The 20,126-nt window shown below is 49.2% G+C and overlaps 1 protein-coding gene across 2 annotated transcripts in view; it reads right to left on the bottom strand.

The window, feature by feature from the left end:
* PTPRB (protein tyrosine phosphatase receptor type B) overlaps positions 1-20,126 on the bottom strand; it is a 106,612-nt gene that overhangs the window by 8,710 nt on the left and 77,776 nt on the right. For both annotated transcript variants that reach the window (XM_058557631.1, XM_058557630.1), the window contains 11 exons: positions 13,821-13,927; positions 10,764-10,863; positions 9,863-9,946; positions 9,747-9,764; positions 9,551-9,632; positions 8,879-8,969; positions 8,134-8,210; positions 6,355-6,489; positions 5,251-5,373; positions 4,976-5,139; positions 3,355-3,490 (listed from right to left, as the gene is read on the bottom strand). In XM_058557631.1, the coding sequence (XP_058413614.1) occupies positions 3,355-3,490; positions 4,976-5,139; positions 5,251-5,373; positions 6,355-6,489; positions 8,134-8,210; positions 8,879-8,969; positions 9,551-9,632; positions 9,747-9,764; positions 9,863-9,946; positions 10,764-10,863; positions 13,821-13,927 (1,117 nt within the window). The remainder of the gene's footprint in view (positions 1-3,354; positions 3,491-4,975; positions 5,140-5,250; positions 5,374-6,354; positions 6,490-8,133; positions 8,211-8,878; positions 8,970-9,550; positions 9,633-9,746; positions 9,765-9,862; positions 9,947-10,763; positions 10,864-13,820; positions 13,928-20,126) is intronic.

The raw sequence follows: 20,126 nt of genomic DNA, 5'->3' as shown, positions 1-20,126 counted from the left end.
CTGCTCTCGCTCCCAGTACCAAGTGGGCCATGCCAGCTGGGGCCAGGGCTCCTGAGACTGCAGAAGGAGCCCACCTTTGGCAGAGCCTTAAAGCAAGACAGATGATATCTGGATGTTGTTTGGGATTTCGTTTGATAGAGAAAAAAAGGAGAAAGTTTCTATCTCACTGCAGTTTTATTTCATCAGGATCAAAAGAGTCAAAGCAGATTCCGGCTCAGGAAGGGGACTCTCCTTCGTTTTGTCAGACCTAAGACAACGGGGGTGGGCAGGGTTGTGACAGGAGACTGCAGATATAAGCTGGGGCCGGGTTACTAAGAGGCTCATGAGCAAGGAGAGAGTCGGAACTTCATTTCAAAGCCGTGGAGATTTTTAAGCAGCAAGGGCAGTGGCGGAGAGAGTAACAGAGCAGAAGGTGGGAGAACAGACAGGACTCAGTGACTGCTGGAAGTGGGGGCTGTAGCAACAGAAGTCAGACCCCCGCTCGGGCAGGCAGGGGCAGGGCAAGAGGGGCGGCAGCGTGTCCCCTGGGGCCGGAAGCAGCAAGAGCAGCAGCAGCGTTTGTGGAAGGACAGACGTGAGTTCGGCTTTAAGTTTCCTGAGTGTGAGGTGCCTGCAGGCCTCCAGGTGGAGGCGTCTGGAAGGCAGGGACGTAGGGGAGGATGGAGGCACAAGGTACCTGAAGCCATGGGGGTGGAGGATGTCCCAGGGAAGGAAGATGGAGAGAGAGAAGAGCAGAGCCTTGGGGAACGGAAACAGGAAAAGGCTGAGGAACAAGAGCCATGGAATCTCCAGAGGGGCCAGGGAAGAAGGAGGAGTTACATCTGCGCAGAGGGAGGGGAGGTCGGCACATGCAATTACCACGCCCGGAAGGCGGCCAGTGACAGTCACAGCAGAGAGCCCCTGCTCTTCCCCACGTGTCTCTCCAGAGTCCCGGGCAGTGTACAGGAGTGCCTCACGGCCAGGGAAGCCCTGACAGTCAGCAGGGAACCTGAACACACGCACACACGCACGCACACACGCACACGCACACTCACACACTCGCACGCACCTCCAGACTACTTCAAAGGTTATCACCTCCTCTTCCTAAAATTACAAGTTAAGTACCATTTGAGTTTGTGGAAGTGACAATAAACTAACAAGGATACACTGATGCTGACTTTTTAGCAACATAATTGTAGGCTATCTGCTCATTCATTTAGCAGGTAAGATGATGTGGGGACAGAGAGAAGGACGAGTGTCCCCTCCCCCCCGGGAACTCGTGGTCTCGAGGAGAAAGCTGAAGGACAGCAGTCATGATGCGGTGTGAGGTAATAACACCGCAACCCTTAATGAAGCAGCAGAGCTACGCAGCCATCTGCCCAGGCCGTGAGTGAGGGCTGAGGGGGATGCTGCAGTGACGGTTACTGTCGACGTCATCAGCACTGAGAGACCTGACAGGAAGTGATGCCACAGGAAGCACTCAGCACCACTAGGAAGCACTCAGCACCACCAAGAAGCACTCAGCACCACCGAGAAGCACTCTGCACCACCAGGAAGCACTCAGCACCACAGGAAGCACTCAGCACCACTAGGAAGCACTCAGCACCACCGAGAAGCACTCAGCACCACTAGGAAGCACTCAGCACCACTGACAAGCACTGTGGGGCTAACCAAGAACTTGAACTTAATTGAGCCTCGAGATCTAAGGGCTGCCAACAAAAACCGTGGGGCATCGAGGAAGACATCACCCCCGACAACAAGCATCAGCCATATCCTGAATGTGGGAAATCAACAGACAAAACACACTGGTTTCTTTAACAAATCAGTGTCACAAAAACAAACTGAATTAGATTAAAAGAGACGTGAAAGAGACTTCAACCAAATGCAATGTGTGAACTTTGGGTTCTGATGCAAGGCACGTATAAAAAGTAATTTTTGAGATAATTAGGGGTATTGAAACACTGACTGGATATTAGATGATATTAAGGAATTATGGTTAAAATTGTTAGGTGTGTCAATGGCATTGTGGTCATTATTTTAAAGAGTCCTTATCTGTAAAATATATATATCCACAGTATTTCAGGATGAAATGGTGTGATAATAGGGTTTACTTTAAATATTCCAATGAGGTCGTGGGGCAGGGGAACCGCACTTGTGGGTGTCGATGGAAGAAGAACCAGAACGCTGATTATCGTAGAAGCTGGAGTTTGAGTAGGTGGACGTTCATAATACGTACTATTTTCCAAGTTTTATGTAATTTTTAAAATTCCATAATAAAATATTCAACATGTGGTGCAAGGATTGTTATAATGGAAGTACTCCTGGCCCAGGACAAGGCAGTGGCAGAGGATCCTGGTGTGGCCGTGACACCAGTGTTCTCCCAGCCGTGTCACAGAACACGAGTTCTGCAGGTGTTAACATGTGCTGCCCAAGAAGAGAGTTCACGGGTCATGTGGTGTTGGGAATGGGGGGTTCAGCAGAGCTCAGGGGACGCCCCATTTGTGGGGCACTCCCCTGAAGGTGTCGTGTGTCCTCTGACTGCAGGAGGGAGAGGGGTAGGACAACCATTCACCTGGTGACCACGGGAACCTTTTCTTTCTCATGGAGGATTCTGCAGAGTCACTTGGGCAACACCAGGGCGAGAGAACTCGGGCTTGGGAGGCAGTGATGCAGGGGTGACAGGCGTGGTTTGTGGGGCACTGACCTGACCCTGGGGCTGTGGTCCTGGGGGCTGGGACTCTCTAGAGCAGGGGTCAAGTCCCAGCTTGGCCTCTTCTCAGCCTGCAAAGCCCTTTAGCCCCTGAACCTCAGTTTTCTAGCCTGGAAATAGGAAACCTCTCGTATCTGGTTATTGTGAAAATTTAATGAGACAACATGTTCAAAAATGCCCCGCAAATGTCAAAGGATGGTACAAATGGAAGCATTTGTCCTTCACAACCAACATACACACCCTCAGTGTCTCCAGAGACGGGGGTAGAGCTAGGGCGGCTGGAGGAGGAGGTGGGACTCCGTTTCCTCTCTGCTGATTGAAGTTCTCGTGCTCACTCACCAGCCGGTCTGAAAACCACCTTCAAGGTGGACTGGTCTGGCCCTTTTCCCACGTGTATGCATTGATTAAAAAAGTCTATCTTTCTTCCTATCCACCTGAGGAAGATGGGCCACCAGCTCAGTAAAGATGAGGGTACCCATCGTCCTCAAGGTCACTGAGACTGTTTTAAAGTAATGATTCCTAGAAAGCATGTATATTCAGTTCTCTTTCTCTCCCTAATGAGTCCTGGTTATTTCTACTTGTCGGATTAAAGCCCTGGGCATTTTGCGGGGAGGAGAAGGCGGGGGCCGGGAGACCGTCTGTGTCCTTCAGCCTATGACTCTTACCTCGGTCTGGACCATGTGCACCCTGTGAAGTCTTAGGTCGTGCACGGCTCCATAAATGTCCACGGAGTCCTTGGAGTCTAACTGCTGGAGGATTCGGTCCAAGGCGATGAAGGTTCCGGTCCTGCCCACACCAGCACTGGAAGACACATCAAAGGAAGACGCAGCCTCTTTATTAAACTGGGCTTTCAAGACTCAAGCACGATCTTTCCTTTCCCTCCAAGTTACCGGAGAATGTAGGACTTCTTTCTCTCTTTGTGCTCTCTCAGAGCAGTATCACCTGGAGACCCAGCTTGCCTTCTCTTTCCTCAACCCCCGCCTCCCAGGGAGGACCACCCTGCACTAGGTGTGCATCATTTCTGTGTATGTTTTTATACTTTTCCTACACACATGTGAATCCATAAAAAAATATTCATTTTATGTCTCAAAAATTTACTAAAATGGTGACATGTTTCATGTATCCTTCTGCCAACTTTTCTGCTCAATATTATGTTTTGAGATTTTCCCATGCTGTTTCATGTAGATCTAACTTCTTTAACTACTCTACAGAGTTCACAAACCACCACGATCCATACCCTACTGGTAGACAATGGGATCATTTTTAGTTTTTCTCTATTAAAATTGTGCTGCAGTGAACATCATTGTGCACGTGTGTGCAGATTTCTCCAGGGTTGATATTTAGGGGCAGAACTGCTGAATCGTAGGGTGTGAACACCTTCAGTGTCAGGAAGGATTTCCAAATTGCTCCCAAAAGTGATTGTACAACCTGGGGATTTCTGATGCACATATTTACAAGAAAAAGAAGAACCGTTCTCCAGCGGTCCTGGGTGAAAACGCCTGCCATTCTTCAGAAAGCAGGAAGCTCCTGAGTGCCTCCCGTTCCTGTTAGATGCACCAGGTTCCAAAAACACATAGAAGCAGGTCCCCCGGGAACAGAGCAGACTGGGAGAGAGCGAGCGCATCTGACATTTCTCTCACCCCTCATTTATGAATGCCCGTCAGTTAGGGCTAGCAAAGCATTGCTGCAAACGCTAGTTAGCTAAACCCCAGGCTCCCCAGAGAGAGAGAGAAAGAGAGACTGTATGTTAGGTTGGTTTTATGGACATACCATCTGAAGCAAAGAGAAGTCAAGAGAGCAGGAATTTAAGAGCAGAGTTGGTGCTGTGGGTGGCAAGTGCCGCTCGACCTGGAGGGAGGTCTGGAGCAGGGGTCCTGAAGGATGGTTAGGGTAGACAGCTGGAGGGGAGAGAGAGCAGGAGGCGAGAACCAGCGTGTGCAGCCTCCTTCCCCACTGGGGTGGGAAGGGGGTTTCTGGGAAGCTGGACTGGGGGTGCAGGTGGGCCCAATGATGGGTGGCCTGGAAGTCACGTATGGACTTGGCATTTGTACAGTAGGAAAAAGAGCCAGAGGGAGAGATAAGGCTGGAGAGGGAGGGTGAGGGGCGAAGGAGAAGGGAAGGTGGGAAGGAGAGTCAGCGGGAAGCAGTGAGGCTGTGAGGAGAGGGAGAAGGATGTAGTCACATCTTTGGGGCCGGTCGGCACAAACCCTGCACCCTCCAGCTCCCCTGCTCAGGCCTCTGGTCAGACTCCCAGCTGCCATTTCTCGGGTCCCAGGCCCTGAGTACCTGCAGTGCACCACGGCGGGCCCGGCCCCGGGGGTTCTGTTGATGTAGTCTCTGACGGTTCTCACAAACTGGATCAGGGACTGCGTGGTCTCCGGAACCCCGTGGTCTGGCCACACTGTGTAGTGAAAGTGGCGGATGAGTCTGTGTGCATCGAGCTGTTCCTCCTGTAGGAGCAGAGAGGAGAATCAGAGGAACGGTGCCGGGCAGACCTTCAATGTGACGGCCGTCCAGGCGGGACTCAAGCTGCGTTATTACATGAAGTCAAATGAACGTACGCTGCATATCCTGAACTCCCGGATGGTCCACTCGGGCAGCACAGACTCCGAGAGCATCTGCAGGATGAGGTCCCCGTAGTAGAGGGAATCCTGGTCCGCTGGCCAGTAATGGTCACACTTTACCTAGAGGAAGACAGACAAAGAGTGAGTCCGGAAACATGACCCCTCTGTGGACCTGGACATTCCCTCCTCGAAACGTCTTCCTGAGTTGGACTCCAGGATCAGCTGCTGCAGCCAGCTGACCGTCTGCTTTGCATTGACCGGCTCCTGCCCAGTGCTCAAGCTGGGCTGCTGCTGCCAGTGAAGGAGAGGCAGTGCACGTGGATCCATTGACCTTCCAGGCACAATGTTCCGTGGCTTGAGTTCTGTGGTTGATTTCCTCCGCATTTCAGTTCCACTAGCAGATAAACCATGTCCTACAAAGGCTCTTTCTGAAGAAAGACGGAGCTGGGCAGAGGAAGGCATTGTCCTCCTGGCCCTGTTTGGTTCATATTTGACACCACCGCCCTAACCTGGACCAAGTGCCACATGCCAAGTGGTCTTGCAGAAGTCAGACCATTTAGCTAAGCTCACATTTACAGGCAGCGAGACGAGAAAGAGGATTGTGAACACAGATTGACTGACTACAGATACTGGGCACTTGACACACAATCTCTCTTTTAGTCCTCAAAGGAACCACATAAAATAAAGCATGATAAGTGTATTACAAGAGGTTTGCTTAATTTGTCCAGATAACTATTTCACTTTGTGTCTGCTGGTCACTTCTCCTGCTTTCCTAAGAGCAGGGCTGAGCCAGTGACTCTGGCAAGGTGGCTCTCTCACTGAAGGATGGAGCAGACAGGTGCCAGTTAATCCTTCTGTGTCCTGGGCTTGTCTGATAACCCCAGTCCTCACACGGAAACACCTTTGACTGAAACGTCAGACCAGAGTCAGAATCGGAGTCACCTCTCAGAGCCTGTACTTATACACAAGTGGCTTAATTCACAGCGATGTTCTCGTGTGATGCCCACGGGGCTTTTGTGGGGGTCGGCTTTTGCTGACGGGGCAGCGCTCCCTCCGGGCGGCGGAAAGCACGGCGGGAAGTCAGGGAGACCATGCACTCACCCGGCCTTTCTCCACACACTGGGTCACCATGACGATGTTGTGGACGTTCTGTTCCCACGCCATTTTCCAGAAGTCGTCCTTGGTGCCAGGAAGAGGGCCCTGAGTAGCGATGTATTCTCTCCTGAAGCTGTTTCCCTGCGACGAATTAACAGCATGGAGTCAGAACAATGGGCCTCTCAGAAGGTGAACAAAGGGCTGGCTCTGCAGATTAGATGGTTCGCCAGGCCCTGACCTCAGGGAAAGATACTGACGGTGTCAGGCCTGGGAGCAGGAAGGACAAAGGCCGGAACACCCGACTGTGTTAAGAGCCAAACTCCCTGTTCTCAGGCCGGTCTATTCTAAGGGCAGTAATGCAGAAAACACTTCACCCTCAGTTGCGTGAGCGTGTGTGCGTGTGTGTGTGTGTGTGTGTGTGTGTGTGGACTGAGGACTAAACTGATCAGGCTCTTTCCCTATCTGACGTAGAAGGGTTTTCGTCATTTTGGATAATTGACATTAGGTTAATGTTGGCAGGACACCAGGCAAGGGCCACGTCAGGGAAGAGAAACCACTGTCCATCGAGCATCCACCAAAGAACGTGCCGTGGGTCACACACTTGCTTTCGTCTTGGCCACGACTCTCTGGGCTGGGTCTGCCCACCCCTTCATTCTGCACTCCAGCAGTACAGAATTACTTGCAGCTCCTCGTGGAAGCTCCTTCTCTCCTTAGGGCCTCTACCTTGTGTGACTTCTGCCACCCCCCACCCCGCCCCCCCAACACTGCCTGTCATCTGGCCAACGCTTATTTGTCCTCCAAGTCTCAGCCTGCTGCCTGCTCTTCCTTTATCTTGTTCTCTGCTGGGTGGTGTTCTCCTCCCAGAAGCTCCCGTGCAGCCTCTAGCCTCTTGTGACTCAGAGCGTGGTCCTCAGACCAGCGATCACATGGGAGCTTGTCAGAAATGCAGAGTCCCAGGCCCCACCCAGCCCTGCTGAAGCAGCATCTGCACACATGCGGTGTGCAGGTGTGTTAACACATGCGGTGTGCAGGTATGTTAACGCTGGAGCAGCACAGGCTCCGTCCTGTTCCCCGAGGCATCGCCCCATCGTTTCCTGATGCCCCAACCTGCTGAGGGTTCCTGGGGGGTCAGGATTCCAGCTGATCCTGTCCCAGTAGCAGCTCAGTGTCTGACTCACAGTCAGCACTTAGCTAGAGCGCTCATTGAGTGGCTCGATGATCATCTGAGGTAACTATATTATCCTCACTTTTTGGAAAAGGAAATGGAGGCCCGAAGAGGTGACAACTTGCGAAAGGTCACAGAGTCAGCAAGGGGCAGAGATGGGGATCAACCCTGGGTCTGTCTGACCTGAAAGCTTTTTCTGCTGTGGGGCACTGCAGGAAGCTGGCAAGATGCTAGCCAGAATCCGAGCCCAAAGATTTGACACAACCTTGAGCTGCGTCTGTGGTTTTCAAAAATACCAAAAACTCTGAACCAGCTTCCCTAGCTGGGCAGCCTCAGCAGCGGAGGCCCAGCTTCCTCAGGGAGCTCTAATCTCTCTGGGGAGAAAACCTTTGAGATGCCTCCTGGGCTCATTATAATCTTGTGTGACTACAGCCATTGTGAAAACTGGGCCTTAGCAACGATGGAACTAGACTCCCTGCATTTCATGGCCATCAGACATGGTCTTCTAAAACCCGTATGTTTCCAGACCTGAGAACAGTGGGAGCACACGGAGGAGAGGCGTCTGCAGTGCAGCCCCCCGCATAGCTTCGTCCAGGCCCAGGGCCCGGCGGTTCACTTACAGGGATGTAGCTGGCGTTGATGTAGTCAGAGCATGGGTCATCATCCACGTTGGACAGCTTCACTCGCGAGGCATCGTCTGGAAGGCAGTGTATTGAGAGAGTTTTGTCACTGAGTCCTGGGGTGCTTTTCTCCTGTTTGTGGAATGTGTATTTGACATGCATTCACTCTGATCCCATAACAGCCCCACAAGGGAGGTCTCCTCATCTCCATTCACAGAGGAGGCTCAGATCAGAAGATTCACTGGCCCCAGGTGGCACAGGTGGCCCATAAACACACACGCAAACAAATGCCGAGGCCCCGTCTGTGCTCTCCTTTGTGCCACTACGGAGCAGCCGCTCCTTTCCCTGCGGGAATGAACACAACCCAGAAAAACGACCTGCTGCTGCTTCTCCTAATAGGGTAAGGATAATGAAAACACATATAATAATTGCTAACTGGAGACTTTGTTAAGTAAACCCAGGCTGGCCCTGCTGTAGAGCCCCTTCCTGCTCCTGTGCCTACAAGGAGGGCCGTAGGACCCTGCGGTGAGACACCAACAGCAAGAGAGGCCTCTGTGACCAGTTAAGCTGGTTGTTACCCTCCGGAGGGAAGCTCAGTAACAGACAAGTCCTCTCTTTTAAAGGCACTCAGAGCCTCAGACCTGCCACATCCAGCTACACCCTGTTTCTGTAGCCCCATTTCACTGCAGCAAAGAGAAGAAATGGCTAGAGGAAGGCAGTTTTACAAATTTCAACGCAAACTCACAGGGCAATATATTGTTGTACCGGTTTTTCCCTCTGTTCTCCGGCAAGAGTGCGATGTCACACGACTGGTTTCGTCCCACGTCTTTTAAGTCCTGTTAGGTCAAAAACAAGTTTGCAAGTGCAGAACATGGGGTAGAATAAGGCAAATCATGCGATCCTTGAGATAGACAATGATATCAGAACACACGCACTTGCTACTGTTTGTGGAAGGCCTGGTACTGCAATTGTGTCAGCTCTGACCCCACAGAGCTGGGTCAGCCCCGCAGGAGGCAGCCTCATCTCCCTTCACAGATGGGGCTCAGACAGGATAAGTCACACAGGGGCCAAAGCCGGGAACCGGACCCAAAACTGGGCACTTGCACCCAACCACACTGTCTCCCAGTCACGCAAACGGCAGGTGAAATGCTGACAGCGTTAGGTTTGTGTTTGAAATTTGTTGATTCCTTCTTATCATCTGATCCAGGCAGCACTTTGCTGTGCTGTTCTAGAGATTGGACTGGCCTCTGAGACCAGGTGGTATGTTGTGCAGGGAAGGGATTCGGGCAAAACAGAATGCTCAGCTGAGAGCATCATCCTAACGCCAGAACCGGTGGGCCTGTGACTCCACAGTGGAGGCTGGGAGGACATCCTGCTAAGGACCAGGGTGCTGAAGCATCAGGCGTCCAAGTCGTACCTCGTACTCCTTGGAGAGAAGGTAGTTGGAGTCGGCCTGCAGCTTCATGAAGTGCCCTTCAAACTGATTTACTTTTATTGGGCTATAATCAAAAATAGAAGGAAAAGAAAATTACCAAAGAAAAGGGAAAATGCCATGACCAGTCTGAGTTGTAATTGAAAAGCAGATAATACAGTAACTGAGTTCTCTCTCTTACCAAGACGTTTTCCGGTTACTGTGGAGGGAAGCCGAAAGAAGAAAGACCTCGTTAGCAAACCTAACACAACACAATCAACTCATCTTTCAATAAACCATAGGGAGGAGACTGCTCACCCTTTCTGGCCGAGGTTCAGGTGGACAGACAGCGGCCGGTCCCGGCGAATACTTAGGCGGGCAGAGGGCCGTTCTCTGCTGTGGCTGAAACACAAGGCAGAGGATTTATATTCTCACCAGGAAATTTCATTTAAACACATTTTTCATTCATGGTAAGGCTGTGCCTGTTTGTGCAAATGTGGATTTTTCAGTATTCGTGTAGATTTACACTCAGCCGATGTCTCTTTGAGGGAGGGAAAAGGAGGAAGGGCATAAAGAAGGAATAGATTTTCCTACTAGAGATGGGTCTCTGAATAGCTGAAGATTTGTCTTCTGGTTTCTGGCTACAGGGTGTGACCACTTCCCACACTCTCAACAAAACCTTCCTTAAAAAAACCAGTAAGCCTCAGATGCGAGACGTGACTGCAAGAGAGGACAGTGTGCCAAATGAGAGAAATCCCCCAAGACGGGAGAGCGTGGCATTGGGGCCACGTGCTGTTTGGCTCTTCTTGGTCTCTGCTTAACTCAGCATGGCAGAGACGAGCCACAAAGTGGTGTTGTCAGCCACATTCTTCAGCATATTTCAGACATATTTGGGCCGACAATTTGTGGACACCTCTGTCTTCATGAGGAGACTGAACCACACAAAGATGTTTTTCTCTTCTGCAAAAGGAGTATTTTACATTCCAGTGAAGCTACACCCGTCCCCAGCCCGGGGGCCCCTCCCTCCGTCACTTGGTAAGGGCAAAATTCATCAATGGCGTGTGGAAAGGCTGAAAAGGGAGTCATGGTTTTAGGGTTTGACTTGCTTTTCTTGAGAAGCAAAGGATAATAACCTGGAGAAATTGCCTTACTTTCCCCTACTTTTCAGCTGCAGCTTTCAAGTCGTGGGCCCAGAGACCAGAGGGGTCTTGGTACTCACCTGGCTTTCTGTCTGCAAATGAATACGGCCACAACCGCCACCAGCATGCCGATTAAGAACAGGCCTGCGCTCACACCTTCAATGACTCCAAACAGGGGCTCTACGAGAACCAGAGGGAAACAGCAAACCCAGGTGGGAAAATCAGTGCTGAGGAGTCAGTAAGAGAGCCACCGAAACCCCATCTCCCCAGGAACGTCGTTAAAGATGGAATTCTGAGGATGCCACACGGAGGCATTTACCATCTACAGGCTAGGAGTTCCCAGCCAGGAAGACGAAATGCTGCCTGCCCACCACCCTGGAACGGCAGGTTGGTCATCACACTTTCGAAGGTAACGGTGTTTCGCTCATAAAGGAATTGTGGACCTTGTTTGTGCTTGTGTGTAAAGCGTGGGGCACTTGAGAGAAAGGCCAGCAGTTTGCCACCAAGATAAAAATGCTCTTTCACTCTGTTTCACTCGTACAAAACAGGTCACGGCATCTGGGACTTCGGCAAATCCAGTGAATTGCTGAGAGTTGTTTTAACGAAATCTCATTTTTATTATCTGGTCTGATACTGCCACTGGGAGTTTATGAACAGGTAAGAGTAACCCATTTTCTAAACAGCTTTATTAAAATATAATTCACATATCATACCACCAATTTAAATTGTACAATTCAATAGTTTTTAGTACAATCACAGAATTTTACAAATATCACCGCATTCAATTTTATAACATTTTCATCACCCTCAAAAAAGAAACCCCATACCCCTTAGCAGTCATTCTGCATTCTTCCCTCTCCCTAACCTCTGGCAGCCACTAATCTACTTTCTATCTCCATAGATTTGCCTGTTCTAACATTTCATATAAACTGAATCACAAATACGTGGGTTTTGTGATAGGCTTCTTTCATTTAGCATAATGTTTTCAAGGTTCATCCATGTTGTAGCATGTATCAGTCTTTCATTCCTTTTTATGGCTGAATAATATTCCATTGTATGGATAGATCACATTTTGTTTATCCATTCATCCATAGATGGACATTTGGGTTATCTTTATTTTTTGGTTAGTATGAATAATGCCGCTATGAACATCCATGTACATGTTTCTGTGTGGATGTATGTTTTCATTTCTCTTGGGTTATAATTAGGAGTGGGTTAGATGGTAACCCTAGGTTTAATGTTTTGAGGAACTGCAAAACTGTTTTCCAAAGCAGTGACACCATTTTACATTTCTACAAGCAATGTGTGAGGGTTCCAATTTCTCCATATCCTTGCTAACACTTGTTACTGTCTTTGCTTATAGCCATTCTAGCCAGTGTGAAGTGGTATCTCATTGTGGTTATGATTTGCAATTCTCTAATGACCAATGATGCTGAGCATCTTTCCATGTGCATATTGACATTTGCGTATCTTCTTTGGAGAAATGTCTATTAACGTCCTTTGCCCATGTTTTAATTGTGTTAACTTATCTTTTATCATTGAGTTATAAGGTAAGAGTTCTTTATATCTTCTGGATGCTCCATTCTTGTCAGATACAAGATTTGCAAATAGTTTCTCCTATTCTGTGAGTTGTCTTCACTTTCTTCACGATGGCCTTTGAAGCACAAAAGTTTTCCATTTTGATTAAGTCCCATTTACCTATTTTTTTCTTTTGTTGCTTGTGCTTTTGGTGTCATATCTAAGATTTCCTAACCCAAAGTCACAAAGATTTACTTCTATGTTTTCTTTTAAAAGTTTATTGTTTTGGCTCTTACATTTAGTCTACGGAGTAGCCCATTTTTGCTTGTGGGTTTGTTTATTCAATGTTGCTTTTCAAGACTCATCAAGTCAACATAATCATCTTTCTTTTAATGTGGTTAATGTTCTTTTTTTGAATATATGTTTACTATCTTCCTTTACTGGACTATACGCAATTTTTGTTTTATAACAATATTTCAGATAGGAAAGAATTGTGTTTACAAAGCCCTACTTAACATTAAATTATAAGCAAATAATTTTAAATTTAATTCTAAATTTAAATTTAAATTCTAAATCCTCTTAACTGTGTTCTGATCCCTTTTTGGTTTGAAAAGTGGGAGATTATCCCTATATTTGGCATAAATAGATGGGAGTGTTTGTGAGGCTGAGTCATGTTTTGTCATGCAGCATGAGAGACTGTTTTAGCTCTAAAGAAGAACTTCCTGTGACCAAGCACTGGGGAGTCCTGGCTACAGGGAAAGGCTGGGACTGATCACGTTCTCAAGGAACAATGTGCTGAAAAGTGATGCTATTCTCAGCTTCAGGTGGATGTGTTCCGGGCAGTGCAGGGCAGAGGTCAAGGGCTCTGGCAGAAAGTGCTGGAACCCCAGCTGTACTATCTCGGGCAAGATGCTAACCTCTTCGTGCCTCAGGTCCTCACCTTTGAAATGGGGATGATGCTAGTGTCTGCCTCAGAGGGTCGCGGTGAGGACTGGATAAACTACTCTGTGCACAGTTTTGTGCAGGGCGCCTCCACAGAGAGGGGCCAGGAGATGTGAGCTGCTGGCGCTTAGGCTTCCCCATGACACACTGGAGAGGTTTCTCCCATAAATGCGTGTAAAGCCTTTTATGTCAACATTTTTCACAGTGTGAAAACATCATATAAGAGCAAAAGGACAAAATCACCTATAATCCATTATTTTGAGACATCCACTGTTAATACACTGGTGTTTTTCCCCTAGACTTTTCTTCCATGCATTTCTATGTATATGCATACATACATTCCCACTTACAACTGAAGGCCTTTTGTATCTACTTATGTTTTGACGTGTGCAAGCTCTTGATTTGAATTTTTTTCACTCACTATTTTTAAAAAATCATTTTTAGTAGGAAAAAAATCTAGTATTACTATCTTCTTTTCGAGATTAATCCTCTTTCAGTCCATTCCTAGAGAAGTTGTACAATTCCTCTAATCCACATCAATCCTTGATCACATAATATTTAATTCCAAGTGAAAATAAACGTCCCCTCATCAGCCATGTCACCAGACCCTCCACTGGGCCCCCCGTAGGTGACGTGGCAGCTGGCAGACCCCAGGGGTGGATGGAGGGGAGCCTCACCTGACTCAGTGGTGATGGGCAAGGAGAAAAACGTGTCTGAATAGAGTGGCTTTGTGAACTCCTTCAGGTCCTCATCAAACAGCTGCGTGAAAGCCCGAATGCTGATTCTGAAAAGAAAACAGATCCATTTAAGTGCAAATTAGTGTGTGACCATGGTGAGAACGTGTGTCCAAGGAGAAACAGTGTGGGCACCAGGTCAGTGTGTATGCAGGGTAGGACAGGAATTATAGAATCAGACAGAACTGAGTCCACGCATTCATTCATTCATTCATTCATCAAATATTTACTGAGCCCCACTCTGTGCCCGTCCCTGTCCCAGGAGCCGGGGACATTGCAAGGAACAAACGAAGTCCCCACCGTCCCAGGGGCTACATTCTCAGACCATAATACACAAGTTTAATATGCCAGATGGTGGCAGGTGCTGTGAAAAAGAAAAGAGCAGAGTGAGAGATGGAGAGCAGCGGGGATGGGGCATCGGGCGAGGTCAGGGAAGGTCCTGATAAGAGGACACCTGCACTGAAATCTGTGGAAGGGGAGGGAGGGGGCCACGCCTGTGACCCAGGCAGAGGAGCAGCAGTGGGGGGGGGGCAGAGAGGGCCTGGCCTGCAGGAGGAGGGAGGAGTTGAAGATGACTCTGAGACCTGAGCTCAGGTCACGTAGGGGAACACTGGCATCACGGATGGAAATGGGCAGCTGGGCTGCAGAGAGAGGGGGAGCCTGGCTGGGACTGTGCTGGATTCACAGTGACGGTGGGCCGTGGGTTGAGAACCCTCCCGCCGACACCTGGAGTTACTCCCGTCATGTGGACAGGAGAGCTGCTGGGGTGGCCGTCCACGTGTCCACACAGGATGGTGCCTGGAGACCAGCTGGCCCTAAATTCAATAAGCAAGCAGGTTGCAGCTACTAAAACACAGAGTTGTCCCCTCAGCCTGGATGAAAAGCCTCTTGTCCCCATCATAGGACCTAAGGCTCATGCTCTCCAGGTGAGTCAGGCGCTGGCTGGAGGGCTGCGCCTGACTTTTTCTGGGCACATATTTTAGGGAGCATTAGAGATCATTTGAGGGGACTGACCAGGACAATGACAGAGAAGCCTTAGAGGAACAGGGTAATCACTTCAGATTTAAGGAAGTCTGCCATGCAGAAGAGGAAACAGACACAATGGTTTTCCTCTTGAAGGCAGAACTAACTCAGTGGGTTGACCTCGTAGGGACCTGTAGTTTGGGAACATAAAGTCGCTTTCTAACCTCTAGAGTAGGAGCTGCCTCATAGGTAGTGAGCTCTCCATCGTTGAGGGGGTGTAAGCAGCGGCTGGAGGAGAACCAGGGCTCCAGGAAGATGTAGGAGAGTGTCCTGCACTGTTAAAGACTGGCTGGGGCCACCTCTTGAGTTCTTTCTATCTTGAAGATTCTCAGACTGTAGGTTTACTGATAGGGTATAACGCTTGGTTTATATGGGAAAACTTCTAGTGTTAATTTAAATCCTATGAACGTGAGCGGAAGACTCATTTTTCCTTTAAAAAAAAATCTATATTTGTTCAACCCCCAAGTATCAGAGCACGTCCTGTAATAATACTGAAGTCATCCCAGGCTGGGCCCAATTTTCTTGACCCTTGGCCCCCTCCTTCCAAGTCACGCCCAGGTCCAAGTGTCACCTTGTAAAGTGAACAAGATATCGACCAACCACATCTATAATTTCCATCTTTAAAAGATAATTTCCAAGGCAAAAGTTGTACTTCCTGGAGTAACAGACTGTTGGTGGAAGTACAGTGGGGCATTCCCAAAGGGTAACCAGCAGTCAGTGCATGTTCTGCGGGAAGTGAGGAGTCGGTGTGTGTTGCTGACATGTTGTACCTTTGGAGACTGAAAGGAGTCTCCGGTGAAAAGAATTCCTTATACCCGTGTAGTGATTTGTAAGTGTGGAAGAGCTTTCACAAACATGGTCCTCCTTGGTCATCTCCAACATTTACAATATAATAAGGAAGCATGTATTCCTTCAGACATTTGGAACCTGGAGCTTGCAGAGTCCAGGTCTCCTTCCAGATCACAGAGAAAGCGGTGCAAAGAAAACCCAGCTCCGTGTTTTCTGACTCCTAGTCCAGATCTCCTTCTCTCGTTTCCTCTCGGCTTACTCTTGGTTTCACAGCAAAGACTTCTATTGGAGGGATAAAGAGGGCCGGCTCTGGGAAGCAGAGGCTCTGAGGTCTAGCTCCTGCTCTGCCGCTGATTAGTGGAATGGTCCCTAAAGTGCCTTGTGCCTCAGTTTCCTCATCTGTAAAGTAAAGCACTGGATACAACACCTTGACGTGTTCTGTTCTGCAATTCCATGATTCGCAGGTGCAAATGCAAACTACCAAATGGGTGCAGATGAATGGGCTCCTTTAGGAACCAGGAAGGAGACGATGACCTAGTATAGGCTTGGCTTAAAATTACTGGGTCATCAGGAACTCTGCCCTTACAACCTTTCCAAAAGTGGAGGTCACGGCCACATTCCCTCACCCAGCTCTTGGCACGCATCAGAATCCCATCCCATCCTGTCTCCCCATTCCCCATTTTCATACCCCTCCCACCCCAAAACTGGACTATTTGCTCCTCTCTAAACAGTCTATGCTTTTCTGACTCTGAACTGACTCCTTCTGTTCCCACCACCTTGCCCCTCCTCCTGTCCTTATCTCCAGATTTTCAGATCCTTCCCTACTTTCTAATGCCAGTTAAAATGGCGCCTCCTCCAAGAAGCCCCTTGAACCTTCACAGCACTTACTTACCTACGCCCCTCTTAGGTGCTTCAAGATTTCTGCCTATGTTTCGCAGACCTGTTTTATGTATCTGTACATGAATAAGATTATTTTAATGCACAGATATCTGACAGGAATTATTTCAACTTTAAATGTGTACAGAATCGGAATTCTATAGCACGGATCATGTGGTTCAGTTTCCTTCATTTGAGGTCAAGAGAAGCTGACCACCTGATCGTGGCCATGTTGCTGTTCTCTGTAGAAGAGAAACAAGACCAGGTAGGCACTTTCCTGACCTCCAGCTGCCTCTCACCCTCACGATCGGCCCCTACCCCCATGGGACAGCGTTAGTCATACACGGGGTAACAGGAATCCAGCGACGAATGGGAACACTGTCATTGACATCACGAACTTGCACATCTGCTGAACTCAGCATTTCCCATTTCTTTCCAATTCTGATTTTTCTTTCTCTGTGTCCGATCTACCCGTTCTCTCCACAGGGAAGATGCCTGACAGCCTTGAGGGTCAGTGTGGAGACACCATCTCGAGACAGGCAGAATTCTGACCGCCCAGAGCCAGGGCTCAGCATCACCGCTCAGGAGGCTCTGAGACGTGGTTCCCGTGTGCCTCCTCCTGTCGAGCACTGGCTGCCTGGCCTGCTTTTCACAGGACTGAACCAGACGTGTTCTGGAGAAATGAGGAAAGCTGTGTTCTAGAAGACAGATCTGTACAGCGTGAGTGGATTACACTATAATAAGAATGTGTAACTTTTCCTAGAGCATCTTGGCGCCTTCTCTTGTTTGTTCATACACATTCATTGGGTGGCTCTTTTGTGCCGGGGACTTGCCGTATCAATCCATAACCAATGTCTCGTCTGTCTCCCTGTCAGACTGTGAGCTCTCGCAGGCTAGTGAAGGCGGCAGGCAATTAAACAAAGGGTTAAAATCCTGATGTCTAGGCAGATGCAGGACTGGTGCTGTGGAAATGGAGCTGAGGCCAACTGCCTGGCTGTGGGTTGACAGGGGTGGTGTGGGGCCGGTTGAAGGCTGAGCTGGCTTTTGGGGCGTCCAGAGGAGTTACCCAGTCAGAGAAGGGAGTGGAGGGCTACCCAAACAGAGTGAGAAGAATGTGCAAAGACTCAGAGGTGTAAGAGAGCCGTGTCCCGTTCAAGGGAGCTCCGAGGAGCGAGGGCAGCAGAGGCAGGGTGCGAGGGGCAAACGGCGGGAGGCAGAGCCTCCAGGTGAGCAGGAGGGGAAGGAGTTGGGAGTCTTCACTTGCTCCTGGAGGTGAATGGGAGCCCCTGGAAGGCCCTAACCTCCACGGGATGCGACTGGGTTTGATTTGTCGCCTACGTTCGTCCTCAGGACAGCTCTGACATTCCGCAGGTGAGGAAAGTGAGGGTTACCGGGTCACACAGCTGAAAAGGGCAGTGCTGGGGCTCCCATGCAGGGGCGCCCCAGGCCCTTGGCAGCGGCCGGGCACAGGGACGGTGACTGGGGGACGGCTGGGCTCTGTCTGGACGTGAACCGTCTACAGCTTCTCAGTCTCTCTCTCAAATGCAGTAATTAGTCATCTCCTCTCCTCTCTCAGAAAGCAAACAAATAGAAATAGCCTTGACTTTCCAGCTCACAAAGAGAAAAGAGCCCTCGGGAGACTTTTGCTCAAATTTCCTTGAGCTCCAGTGAACAGGAGCTGAGGCATCGTTTGATTCTTATGGGAACTGAGGGACCCAGCATTCTGATCTCTTACATTTCTCCTTTGCTCTGTCCAAGATCTCACCTCCTTCAGGTAGGCTCATGCGGCCTCTTCTTGAGGGAATCGTCACTAATACGTTTGTGTGTCTCCTCCGGAGGTGCCAGCCGTGGCTGGGGTGGCACGAGCATGTTTGTGGTGAGTCCCGGGCAGAGGCAGCCACACAGAGATCCTGCCCCAAGTGTGTACAGCAGTCCCTCGTTATCCGTGGGGGATGCGTTCCAGGACCCCCAGGGGATGCCTGACACTGCGGGAAGTGCCAAACCCTAGAGATGCTGTATTTCTCCTGTACATACAGACCTCTGATCAAGTGTAATTTATAAATTACGCACAGCAAGAGATTACAACAATAATATAAAATAGAACAATTATAACAACAAACTGTAATAAAAGTTACCATAGATCTTAGCAATCTCAGCAAACAATTTTTTGTCTTTCCTTATTAAGTCGAGATCTTTCACCTTTTCACTTAGAGGAAGCACTCTGTGGCTTCCCTGTGGCGTGTCTGAATTGCCAGCATCAGGACTCTTGCACTTTGGGGCCGTTGTTAAGGAAAATAAGGGTGACTTGAACACAAACACTTCGATACCCCGACAGTCGATCTGATGACCCAGACGGCTACTAAGTGACTAATGGGCTGGTGGAGGATACAGCGTGGATCCACTGGACAAAGGGATGATTCATGTCCCAGGAGTGAGATTTCAGAATGTTACTCAGAACAGAGCATAATTTAAAACTTATGAATTGTTTATTTCTGGAATTTTCCATTTAATATTTTCGGGCCATGGTTGACCAAGGAAAGCAAAACTTTGGATAAGGGGGGATGACTGTACTCTGTTTTAGGAAAACCATCTGCCTGCCTTTGTGGATGGGAGGGAAGGGCTTAGGATGTCCTCAGGTGTGACACCACATCACTGTCTCCTTTTGGAGCCGGCAGGGAAGGTTCTACTGAGACTCAGGGCTGATGCTCAAAATCCGTAAGAGTCAGTAAGACCTGGGTGTGGAACAATAAGAACGGACACTGGCCACAGAGAACTTGGTTGGCTGCCATCTTGGCTGGCCACCAGCTCTGGGAAGACCCAACAGAGAAGGCACGTCCTTTGCAGAAGTACCAGTCTTGGATGCCTGGATCCTCGTACCCAGGACAGCAGCACAGCTTCTCTTTCTCTTGAGGACCCTGGTTGGGAGGCTGGTGCTTCTGCTTTCTCTGCCTTCTGGGAGCCCTGTGCAGACTGAGGGCACAGCCAGTTCTCGTGCTGGAAGCACCCGTTAGCTACAGTCATGCTTCCTGGGACAACCCCCCAGTTGCTTTTCATCTGCAGTCTCAGCGTGCGGAAGGGGAGCTCCCATCACTCAGGGCCTTTCCCTTCAAGAGTTCTGTCTGGACCAAATACCATTTGCATCTTTTTATGCCTTAGAAGGTAAATAAATAAGTGTAATTCCAGTCCTCCCTAAAAGTGGAAGATAGAACCTCATATTTCTCAGGTCTCCCTAAACTCAATCTTTGTATTTGAACATTTTCACAATCATTAACCTGGGAAATTATTTGACTTGTACTAAAGAAGTTCTAGGAGAAAGAACAATCTATTAAGAACCTTCAGCTCTTCACATAATGGATTGGCCTTCTGCACAATGCAGAAGGTCCTCCTCACACATCGCCTGTGAGTGGAGTCAGGGACACGACTTTTATGAGTCACCCCGCACAATGAGAGCACTCTCGTGACACAGGTGATTAATCTACAGGAGCTCATGTGCCTCCAATGCCCAGACAGCTGAGCGCCAGTGATGCAGCTCGTCCCTTCCAGCAGACGATGGTAATACGT

This window comes from Diceros bicornis, chromosome 17 (genome assembly GCF_020826845.1).
Source record: "Diceros bicornis minor isolate mBicDic1 chromosome 17, mDicBic1.mat.cur, whole genome shotgun sequence".
In the NCBI taxonomy this organism is placed as follows: domain Eukaryota; kingdom Metazoa; phylum Chordata; class Mammalia; order Perissodactyla; family Rhinocerotidae; genus Diceros; species Diceros bicornis.
The sequence above is the reverse complement of the archived record's forward strand: the minus strand, read 5'-3'. Positions and strand labels throughout refer to the sequence as shown.